The 12,249-nt window shown below is 49.3% G+C and overlaps 1 protein-coding gene across 1 annotated transcript; it reads left to right on the top strand.

Annotated features, from left to right (window-relative positions):
- Positions 1-5,607: 5,607 nt before the first annotated feature.
- NLRP6 (NLR family pyrin domain containing 6) lies at positions 5,608-11,493 on the top strand (the record flags this gene model as incomplete). The annotated part of the gene is made up of 8 exons (XM_080912977.1): positions 5,608-5,636; positions 6,160-6,431; positions 6,683-6,718; positions 6,870-8,613; positions 9,351-9,443; positions 10,571-10,741; positions 10,816-10,983; positions 11,370-11,493. 8 exons carry the CDS (start codon positions 5,608-5,610, stop codon positions 11,491-11,493), a joined length of 2,637 nt encoding a protein of 878 aa, XP_080769103.1.
- Positions 11,494-12,249: the final 756 nt, after the last annotated feature.

Here is a 12,249-nt window from a genome sequence, read left to right as displayed (position 1 = left end):
GTAGGGTGGGAGAGAGGACAGAGGAGACAATCTGAGGAGACATAAAAGTGAGCTCTTGGGGGGACATTCTCTGGTCTTTAAAGATGCTGGGATGCAGGTACCACAATGCCCCAAGGCTGGAAGCTAGACCAAAGGTTCTAGAGGAAGCCATATTCCTTCCCATGAGGCTATTCAGAATATGTGGATCTCCCTGGAGCATCCTCCAGGATCTTGGCTGCCTCTGGAGTGGGCACTCTACCTGAGCTTGGGACTACATCTCCAGTGCCACTCAGGCTAGAACCCATGTTGACTCCCCAGAGTGGAACCATGGGGTCATTGAGTATGCTCAAGAAGGAGAAGCCGGGAGGAGTCAGAACATTTTGAGGGACAGGCTTGTGATGGAGCTAGACTGTCATTTAGGCTGGCACATGGGTAGGCCAGGAGTGATTCTGGCTTGACACAAGCAGAAGCAACCTATGTGAATCTTGGTTGTGCCCTACAGGGCAGGTGGCCATGTGCCTCTCCTCTCTTCTTCCCCACTGGCTTGAGGCTTGGTCCCCAGAAGTGGGAGCTGCCCCAGATGGACACAGTTAGACCCTGACCTTATGCTGTTCAGGTCCAATTGTTTGGCTTAATGTCGAGGGACAGAGCTGTCACCTGAACTGAGCTGACAGTCCAGCTGCATGGAGAGACAGACCTTCAGTGAGCACTGGATTTCAGCTGTGGAAATCATTTCATAACTGTAGACCAGAAACAGTCTTCTGTAAACATCTTGAAAGCTTTCCTCAGCTGCTGCCAAGGTGCTTCATCCTTCTAAGGGAGCTAAGACCACACTGAGGTGAGGCCCTCTCTGCCTCTAGACACTAGCACTACAGCCTCACCCTGGCCTCTTTTTTCAAGCATGACTGCATCTAGTCCACCTTCATCTTGTAGTGCAACGATGAGCCACAGAGGGTGAGATCATTGCCCTCTTTAAAGCATACTTTCGCATTTAAATTACTTAAATAGGTAAAAAATTAAAAACAAAAGAGGTAAAGATACAGTCAGCACAAGGCTCTGGGTTTCATCATCAGAACTCAACAGGGAAGAACCCACAATGAAACTGTAACATCTGGGGTCAGTGCTGAGCCACTTTGTCCTGGCTTATTTGCAAAGGCCCTGGCCAATGTCAACGTTGGGAGCCTCACCTGTACCAGGAGAGCAGGTGGACCAGCTCGTGCGCTGGAGCTTCACCAGAAGACAGCCCTGCCCTCTCCACCAAGGCTGCCTCAGCTGAGGGGAAGAACGCAAAAGCAAAGGGGAGAATCTAAGGAGTCTGGGTGACCGAGTGGACCTTGGGCTTTTAGACTAAACCTCTTCGGTTAACACAAGACAAAGCTGGTTCTGTTTTTAAAACTCTTTGGGAATTTGTAAATTACACACTAGAAACATTTTCTGTGAATAACTCACTGTGGGTTTGTTTGCTTCTGTACATTCAGAGAGCTGAGCACCTCACTTACGAAGTCCTGGCTGGCTTGGAACTCTCTAGACCTGTCTAACTTTGAACCCACAGAGATCCTCTTACCTCTATCTCCTAAGTGCTAGGATTAAAAGTATGCACCACATACCCAACAACAGTTTGGCATTTTAAGAAATGTTTTAGAAAATTGTTTTCTAAGATGACTGTGCCATTTTCCACAAACAGTAATGTGTGAGCACATGAATTTCCTCACATGCGTGCCACCATGTCTTACTATGACTATCCACAAGTCTGCCTTTCTCTCTTCTTTTTCTTCTTCTTCCTCCTTCTTTCCTCCCTCCTCCTCCTCCTCCTCCTCTTCCACCTCTTTTTCCTCTTCCTCTCCTTCTTCTATTTTAAGACAGGGTTTTACTATGTGGTATAAAGGTAAGAGATAAACCTAGTCTTATCCTCAGTCTTACAGGGAAATATTCCAGTTTGCCAACATTAAGTATGATGTTAACTGTAGGTGTCTTGCAGACATTCTTCACCAAGCTGAGGAAATTCCATTTCATTCTTACTCTACTAAAAGTTTTTTATTTGGTTGTCTTTAAGTCAAGAACAGTTCTCAAGTTTTCACTTTGTTTGAGGCAGAGTTTTACTATGCAGCCAAGGCTGTCCACAAACTTGCCATTTTCATCCTTCTGCTTCCTGAAAACTGGGATCACACATCCAGCCTCAGATTCTTTCCTTCTCAGTTGATACCATCATGTGAGGCAATGGACTTGATGTATATCTGAATGTTAAACCAGACTTTGTTGCTAAGGGAAAAAATCCCACTTGATTGTAATATGTACTTTATTTACACAAGGTGGATCAGTAACGCTAGTACTTAACATTAGCGGAAGACATTGCACCTGCATCTGTGTTCCCATGAGATAGTGGTCTACAGTTTACTTGTCTTGAGATCTCTGTTAGGGTCTTATATTAACAAAGCATTAGTGTCTTCATTAGGTGTTTTAGGAAATGTTTCCTCTCTAATATTTAGAGAATTATTTTGTTGCTGTTGGTGGTGGCCTAGGTTTTTGTTTGTTTGTTTGGTTTGGGTTGGGTTGGGTTTTTATTTGTCTGCTTGTTTGTTTTTTTTTTTTTTTTTTGTTTTGTTTTTTTTTTTTTGAGACAGGATTTTTCTGTGTCTTAGAACTTGCTGTATAGACCAGGCTGGCCTCAAAGTCACAGAGATCTGCCTGCCTCTGCCTTCTGAGGGCTTGGACTAAAGGCGCATGCCTCCACACACACAGAATTTAGAGAATTCTTACTCACTTCTTCAAATGTTTCATGGAATTCATCAGAAACAATAGGAGCTTATGCTTATATTTGGAAAGTTATGAGGTATTGACCAATTTTGTTAACCCAGGCAACTTACAGAAGAAAGGGTTTAGTTGGGGCTTACAGTTCCAGAGAATCCATAATGGATCCATAATTTTGGGGACAGCAGGCAGCAGACATGGCAGCTGAAGCTGGAAACTAAGAGCTCACATTTTAAATTACAAGCACCAAGCAGAGAGAAACAACTCAAGATGGTTCTTAAAACCCATTCCCAGTAGCATAGTTCCTCCCTCAATTATCCTGCCTGAACAGGGCTGCCAAATGTGGACTAAGCAGTCAAAGCTAAAACTATGGAGGACACCTTATTCAAACCACCACTTATATGGGTTTGGAAGAGTTTATTCCAGACTTGGTGGTACATGTCTTTAATTCCAGCACTTGGGAGGCAGAGGCAGGTGGATCTCATATATTCAATGCCAGTCTAATCTACATAGCTAGTTCCAGGCCAACCAGGGCTCATAGTGAACCCTGTCTCAAAACAAGAAGGAGAAGACTGGCATGTTTTGATAAATGTGTAGACAGAGGGTTGCTCAGAGTGTTAATTCATGGAATCAATTGTGATTAACTCTCCTCGGTTCTAATACTAGTAACTTATATCTTATCTCCTTCTTTGTTTGACTAGGATTTTATGATATTCTTCCCAAAGAACCAGCTTAATTTTTATTTTCTTACTGTCAATTTCATTGATTTCTGTTCTGATTTTTATTGTTTCCTTTTCCTCTAATTACTTTGAACTTCATTTGCCTTTGCTTTTTTTTAATCATTATTACTTTATGTGTACAGTCATATATGTATGCGGTGCCCACACAGATCAGAAGGTCATTTGGGTCCCTGGAACTTGACTATAGTCTTTCCACAGTAGTTATCAACAATCCTGAACTTGTATGGGACACAAAGTTCAGAGGGTTCCTCCAAAGCAGATGATGAGTCTAGTCACAACCTCAGGGTCCCAGGTCCCAGACATCCTGTGGCAGATACCCAAGAGCCACAACAGTGCTGGTCTTCAGTCTCCGGCACTGCAGCCTCAGTCTCTCTGACAATAGGAAAGGACATCTGGTGAAGTGACCAGATCTGGGTCGGGTTTAGAAGCCCAGAATTCTTGGTAGACCAGAAAACACAGCTTCTAAGGAGCAGTGTGGGAGAGCCACCCAGTGACTGTCACCATTACACTTTATATCTTGTAAGCTACCATGCCTTTAAAAAAAATGGATTCTGGGGATTCAAACTTTTTTCCTCTAGCTTTTGCCAGATTTACAATGAAACCGCCTTACAGGCTGAGCCATCTCCCCAGACCTTATATCATGTAATAGAAATACCATAAGTGTTTCTTCTTTTTTATTATTTTATATGATGTGTATTCTGCCTGCATGCATATCTGTGCACCATGTGCATTCCTGATGTCTGCAGAGCCCAGAAGAGTGTGTCAGATCTACTGGAACTGGACTTATAGATAGATTTACACTGCCATGTGGGTGCTAGGAATTGAACCTGAGTCCCCTGGAAAAACAGTCAATTTTTTAACTGCTGAGCCATTTCTTCAACCCCCTTTGAATGAGTGTTTTACTTTACAGAACAAGAAATAGAGGCACAGAGGTTAAACAGACTGTACAAGGTCACACGGCTGTTGAGTAGTGTATTGGAGATCAGTTAGACTTTGTATTTCTTCCCTTCCTTTTTATTTAGACATGTGTGTCACACACACACACACACACACACACACACACACACACACACACACTTGGATGTGAGTACCAACAGAGGGAGTTGGATAACTTGAAGCTGAAGTCATAGGTGGTTGATAACTACCTAATGTGGATTCTGGAAACCAGAGTGTAGACTCTGCACGGGAGGCAGATAATCTTAAGGTTATCTATCTCTCTGGCCTCCCTCCATCACCTTGAAACTTTTGTTTCTTGAGGGAAGGGTGGCATGCATTCCACAGTTTGGGTGTGGAGGTCAGAGGACAACTTTGTGGAGCTGGTTCTCTCTTCCCACCTTTATGTGGGTTCCCAAGATGGAACTATGGTTATCAGGCAAGCACCTTTACCCTATAGGCTGCCCTATGGCCCTTCCAGTTTTCCACCTTCAATAATGGTGACAAGGGGACAGAGCAAACTTGTGCTCGAGAATTTATAAAAAATAAATAAAGGCACACACTGCAGAGCAACGCGGCCATGCCTATGTGAACTGTGTCTTTGCAGCCTTTATTTGGTCTACTACAAACAGTCACTTAAATACAGTGTTAACTTAGCCATGTGGAGGTATACACGTGTGCCTGTACACAGGCCACACGGTGGAACTCCATTTCTCCGTAGTTGCTTGCAGATCCTATGGTCAAACCATCTAATCTCTGCCCTTAGGCTGGGCATGGGAGGCTTAAATGGGCTGGAGAGCTGAGGCCCTAGTTCCCCTTCTCCATCCAACCTTACCCCTGCCCACACACACCTGCCCCTTGACTTTCACATCCTGTCTGCAGATTTTAAGGCACCTTAAAACCATTTCTGTAGACCTGGTTGTGAGCCAGCCACTCAATCTGAATCACCTCACAGCTGCATGGGATGCCACACCCAGTGGGAGGAGTTCTGATAGAAGAAAGTAGAAAAAAACCAAAGGCCACAGTCCAGCTTATGTTTCAAACCATGCTTAAGTGTGGGAGACTCTTGACTGTCAGCAAGACTCCAGCTGAGCTAGAATGAACAAGACGGAGGAACACCCCAACTCCCAGGATGAGACCCGGTTAGCCCAGGAAGGATCACCTCTGCTCCCAGCCTCTGCATCTGAGAGTTAGATCCTGAGAGTCCATGGACGCCGCAGGAGCCTCCTGCTCCAGGTGAGTGTGGTTTCCAGAGAGAACTTTCAAGTTCAGTGGGCTCACCTCTAGAGCCTATCCTGTGCTAGGATTCCAAGCCCATCTTCTATGCCCATCCTGCAAAGGGTGCATTTATGAGTCTGCTCCCCACAGAGGACTCAGACTTAGCCCCTCCTATAGGTGGTCCAGAAAGGATTCACCCAAGTGTGCTATGTATGAGCTTGGAGCAGAGAATTCAGGAACCCTACCAGGGCCTGGCCTGTGCTAGGGCCCTATCAAAGGATGTGACAAGGGAGAGCACAGACCCATGTAGGGACCTTAACTGGCATTATCTGGTGTGTCCAGAAAGGAAAGATGCAGGAGTGTTCCACTTCGCCACAGTTGGTAATTTGAGGTGAAGCCTTGGAACACCCGGGTGAGTCTCTACAATGTATTGTCCTGGGGCTTCATGTGGAGAATGTGCGATGTGTGACCCGGGGTGCTTTGAAGGTCCAGGGACAGGTTCCATTCAGGTCGCAACAGTGATAACCCTGCCCATCCCCAGCTCGGAGGCGGTGGCAAGGGAGCTGCTCCTGGCCGCACTACAGGATCTGAGCCAGGAGCAGCTGAAGCGCTTTCGCCACAAGCTACGGGATGCACCCCTGGATGGCCGCAGCATCCCGTGGGGGCGACTGGAGCGCTCAGACGCCGTGGACCTCGTCGACAAGCTGATCGAGTTCTATGAGCCAGAGCCAGCCGTAGAAACGACCCGACAGATCCTGAAGAAGGCGGACATTCGAGATGTGGCATTGCGACTCAAGGAGCAGCAGTTGCAGAGTAAGCTGGGTAGAGTAGATGCGGACTCGCCCTTGACCCTCCCTGTTCTCCTTGGGAAGATCAACTTTCTCCACTCTTAACACCTCCTGAGACTGTGCCACTCCCCTCCCCATCCCGGAAACCAGCCCAAAGTTTCATGCACGGGAGTGTGGGTTGGGGGTGGGGGTATGGGGTAGTTCCAGGAGCTCCCAGAGAAATGCCTTGCCCCATCCCTCATACTCAGAGAGCCTTGAATAGGATTTGCCTTCCAGGGCTCGGCTCCTGCTCGGCGCTTCTCTCCGTGTCTGGTAAGTTCGATGGGGCACACAAATGAAAGGTCCTTATTGGGCTCCTCAGATGGCTGGAGGGAGGAAGCTATGGCACAGCAGAGGAAAGGAAGCCCAGGTTGAGACAGCCTGGGTGGCGGCAAGCCCATCCCTGCCTTCTACGGTCTTACAGAGTACAAGAAGAAGTACCGTGAGCACGTGCTACGACAGCATGCTAAGGTGAAGGAGAGGAATGCACGCTCCGTGAAGATCAACAAGCGCTTCACCAAGCTGCTCATTGCGCCTGGGAATGGGGCTGTGGAGGACGAGTTCCTGGGACCGTCCGGGGAGCCGGAGCCTGTGCGTGCGAGGCGCTCGGACACACACACGTTTAATCGGCTCTTCCGAGGAAATGACAACGAGGGCTCGCGGCCGCTGACCGTGGTGCTGCAGGGCCCGGCAGGCATCGGCAAAACCATGGCCGCCAAGAAAATCCTCTACGACTGGGCAGCAGGCAAGCTATACCACGGCCATGTGGACTTTGCCTTTTTCATGCCGTGCGGCGAGCTGCTGGAGCGGCCCGGGACGCGCAGCTTGGTGGACCTGATACTGGACCAGTGCCCGGACCGCACTGCTCCGGTGCGGCGGATACTGGCGCAACCGCAACGCCTGCTGTTCATCCTGGATGGTGCAGATGAGCTGCCTACTTTAGCAGCCCCAGAGGCCACTCCCTGCAGAGACCCTTTCGAGGCTACCAGTGGCTCGAGAGTGCTGAGTGGGCTGCTGAGCCAGGAACTGTTACCATCGGCTCGCTTGCTGGTGACTACACGCAGTGCCGCCCCCGGGAGGTTGCAGGGCAGACTTTGCTCGCCACAGTGCGCAGAAGTGTGCGGCTTCTCAGACAAAGACAAGAAAAAGTATTTCTTCAAGTTCTTCCGGGACGAGAGGAAGGCAGAGCGCGCTTACCGCTTCGTGAAAGAGAACGAGACGCTGTTTGCACTGTGCTTTGTGCCCTTCGTGTGCTGGATCGTGTGCACGGTGCTGCAGCAGCAGCTGGAGCTGGGCCAGGATCTCTCTCGTACCTCCAAGACCACTACTTCTGTGTACCTGCTCTTCATCACCAGCATGCTGAAGTCTGCTGGCACCAATGGACCCCGGGTTCAGGGAGAGCTGCGCATGCTGTGCCGCCTGGCCCGGGAGGGCATCCTGAAGCATCAAGCACAGTTCTCAGAAAAGGACCTGGAGAGATTGAAGCTTCAGGGTTCCCAAGTTCAGACAATGTTTCTCAGCAAGAAGGAGCTGCCAGGAGTGCTAGAGACTGTGGTCACCTACCAGTTCATTGACCAGAGCTTCCAGGAGTTCTTGGCTGCACTGTCGTATCTGCTTGACGCCGAGGGAGCTCCAGGGACCCCCGCAGGAGGTGTGCAGATGCTCCTGAACTCTGACACGGAGCTGCGTGGTCATCTTGCACTAACCACTCGATTCCTCTTTGGGCTGCTAAGTACAGAGAGGATTCATGACATTGGAAACCATTTTGGCTGCGTGGTGCCAGGGTGTGTGAAACAGGACACCCTGCGGTGGGTACAAGGACAGAGCCACCCCAAGGTGGCACCAGTAGGGGCAGAAAAGACCGATGGGGTGGAGGACATGGAGGAAGCAGAGGAGGAGGAGGAGGAGGAGGAAGAGGAGGATCTCAACTTTGGACTGGAACTATTGTATTGCCTGTATGAGACACAGGAGGATGCTTTCGTTCGCCAGGCTCTCAGCAGCCTTCCAGAGATGGTACTGGAGCGAGTTAGGTTGACCCGCATGGACCTTGAGGTTCTGAGTTACTGCGTGAAGTGCTGCCCAGATGGTCAGGCTCTGAGGCTGGTGAGCTGTGGGCTGGTGGAGGCAAAGGAGAAGAAGAAGAAGAGCCTCGTGAAACGACTGAAGGGGTGAGTCTAGAGGGTAAGGTTGTCCTCACCAGGGCTACTTGTGCCCACACACCCACGCCCACAGGGCTGGGAGGCATGTCCACACCGGATAAGCCAGATGGCAGGGCAGACCTCAGGACTGCTTTATCCGTCCCTTGCAAGGCAGCTGCCACTATTACTCAACAAATGACCTTGCCAGGCCCACTTTGCGTCATCCAGATCAAGGCACCCCTCCAAGCTCAGCCAACACAGGTCCACGGAGCAGCCTAGCCCCCTCTCTGATGCACTTTTCCATACATCCTGGAGTATGCCATTTCCCTGTGTGCTGAGCCTTGTACCCACCGTTCCCTCCATCCCAACACTATTTGCTATCTGTCTTCAATGCCTACTCTGGCTCCACCACTTGGGTCCAACTACTGGCCCCAAAGTACCCTCATTGACCACACTATTCCATATCTTCTTCCCTGCCCACCCTTCTGCTGATCCTAGGTTCCTACACCAACATGGGCATTTGCTTTCTATGAACTCAGCTCTACTCAATGCTTGTACCAATGTTCTCCCACTAAGAGTATACACCAGGATAACGGCAGGACCTGGTCTAAGGGCCTGTTCAAATTTGTTGGGGGAGAGGATGTAGGGATGTGGGATAAATGATAGTTCTAGAACCTTGGGACCTTAGGTAGGAAGGACTGAGGCCTTTCTAGAAAAGCCTGGAAGGGGCACTACAGACGCCAACCTTGTTCTTACTCTCCTTACAGTTCTCAGAGCACTGTGAAACAACCCGCAGTCTCCTTGCTGCGTCCACTCTGCGAAGCAATGGTCGCCCAACAATGTGGCCTGACTGTTCTGATGTGAGTCACCATGCGCCATGCTCCAGCAGGGAGAGGATTTACACCTGGGTGGTCTGTGTAGGGACAGAATTTGCTTCTAGGGAAAGCTAGGAACATAGGTCTAGGGTTCCACCACTATTAGGGGATATCAGGGAAGGGCTGATGCTAGAGACCCCTTGGGAATCAGAGTGCAGCACAGGTTTTGGGGACAAACAGAGAAAGCAACGGTGTTTTTCTTCGGGAGGAAGCTCCCAAGTGCTGACGAACACTGCTGGGCCATCCCTCTGCGGGAAAGTGTTGAGGGAGCTCAGAAGCTGGTGCATCCTGCCTCTCCCCGACTTTTAGCAAGTCAGTCTGCCCATTCTCTAGTTTCCTCTTCGTGAGATATCCAGCTGATCCTAGCTCAGAGGACTGGTATAAGATTTAGCGAGGCTCCACGGATACAGCTCTTAGCGTATGGTAGGTTTTCTGTTGCTGTTAGGTTAGCTATCACCAGTGAGCAGAGAGTAAGGAAAGTGATAGGAACCAATAGGCCATGGTGAAGCAGATAGTCAGCATACATCAATGGTGGATAAGGAGGAAAGCGGGCTTCATGGGGGTCAGGGTTCAACAACATGAAAACAAAACAAATGGAGCCAATAAGACAGCCACATATGGCCCAGGAATTCTTCCAGAGAACTAAGTACACAAAGGTGCTCACTTCATTATTTATAATAGGAAAGAATAAATAAATCAGAAACAGCAGAGCTGTTCAACAACTGGGAATGGCAGCTCAGCCACTGGGGATAACAATCAGCCACTGGGGATGACTGCTCAGCTACTGGGGGCAGGGGATAACTGCTCAACCATCTGGGGATAACTGTTCAGTCACTGGGGATGACTGTCAACCACTGGGGATGACTGCTCAACTTCTGGGGGTGACTTCTCAGCTTCTGGGGATGACTGCTCAGCCACTGGGGATGACTGCTCAGCCACTGGGGATGACTGCTCAGCCATTGGGAATAACTGCTCAGCCCATCCATCCCAATTATGAAGAACTGGAGATTTCTTGACCGAATATCAGGCTACCAGGGACTAGGTAGTTTGTTCAGAAGGAGGTAGAGAAGTGACCAGTCTTACAGACCAATCTACATGCTTCTTGACCACAGCTTATCACACTGCAAACTCCCTGATGCAGTTTGTCGAGACCTTTCTGAGGCCCTGAAGGTAGCTCCTGCCCTAAGGGAGCTGGGCCTCCTCCAGAGCCGGCTCACTGAGACAGGCCTGCGATTACTGAGCCAAGGCCTGGCTTGGCCCAAGTGCCAGGTGCAGACACTCAGGTGAGGCCTGGTTTTGGAGGGATGGGGGTAGGGAACCATACCTCAGCAACCCCTGAGGTCGGCTCTCCCCACAGGATACAGCTGCCTGGTCTCCAAGAGGTGATCTACTACTTGGTCATTGTGCTCCAGCAGAGTCCTGTCCTGACCACTTTGGACCTCAGTGGCTGTCAGCTGCCTGGCACCATGGTGGAACCTCTGTGTTCAGCCCTGAAGCACCCTAAATGCTACCTAAAGACCCTCAGGTAAAGGCAGGGGGAGGCATGGGACTGAGGACAAAGCCTGTGAATCCCAGGTGGGAGTAGGTGCTTAGGAGTCCTCTCTGAGACCTCAAACATGATCGAGCTCACACACAGATCTGGGTGCCCAGCCTATAAAGACCTACCTTCTGTAGGCCTATCCAAAGTTCTCAAACAAAACATCCCTAAGCTGAGACAGCAAGAGCATAGCTCTCTTCTACATTCCCTCAAAGAGCCTCAGAGTTTAATAGATTCCACCGATTGCCTTCTGGTTAAATTCTAAGCAAGCTCCAACTACTCCGCTCTCACCTCAAGCCCTGGGTTCTTCCCCCAGCTGATTGACCTTTGCCCCTGACTGACCCTTGTCCCCTGTCTTGTGCATGTGGCTGCAGTCTGAATTCTGTGGAGCTGAGTGAGAATTCACTGAGGGAGCTTCAAGCTGTGAAGAGATTAAAGCCAAATCTGACCATCATGCATCCAAAATTGGACACACATCCTCAGCCTCTGAAGGGATGAAGCTGCATCTTCTGAGGCCCTGGAGTCCGGAACATGATGTAACCAAAGTTCTTTTCGACATGCCACCCTCCCTCCACACCCATTCAAAAGCAAACATGTCAGCTTCTCCCTCCAGGCAAGTCTTCCAAGCCAAGAAGCCACAGAAAGGCAGGCAAAAGACCCAGGTAGATTTAGGCCCTGAAGAGCTCCTGACAGGCCTGGCACATGTTCAGCCTGGACATTCCCTCAGCCCCACAACCACCGCTACTTTCCTTTCTGGGCCCTCCCATCTGTCCCTTGTAATCCCAAAAGTAATAGAAGTATTCAGTAACTGAGAATGTTGAATGATGTCACTCACCTGTGATCTGGCACCCAGCTTTAATATGGGTGGTTGTAGGCTCCCCAGAGTTCTACCCTCTGTAGGCAGAAGATAGGTGGATCCCCATTCCAGTCTGGAATTTGGGGTGTTGGTTTTTGGAAGGATGACATCCCTGAAAGCTTAGGACTTTAGCCCAGAGGGATCCACTTGCTGCCTGAGAGATACAGGAAAGGAAACAGAAGAGTGACAGCTTCCATTGATGGTAGGCGCTGCCACAACACACTGGATCTCTCCTAACATAATAAATTTTCTTTTGAATTCCCTTTTGTTGACTTCTGCAACATTTGTCAAGGTATGAAAGTAGGTGTTAACATGATCTTATCTATAAACACAAATCCAAATTTTAATCCACAGTCCACCACTGAAAAAACGGGTTTGGCATGCTGGCCTGACCTGCA

The sequence above is a fragment of the Micromys minutus genome (genome assembly GCF_963924665.1).
Source record: "Micromys minutus genome assembly, chromosome: 2".
In the NCBI taxonomy this organism is placed as follows: Eukaryota; Metazoa; Chordata; class Mammalia; order Rodentia; family Muridae; genus Micromys; species Micromys minutus.
Note: the sequence above shows the minus strand (reverse complement) of the source record. Positions and strands in the feature narration are given on the sequence as shown.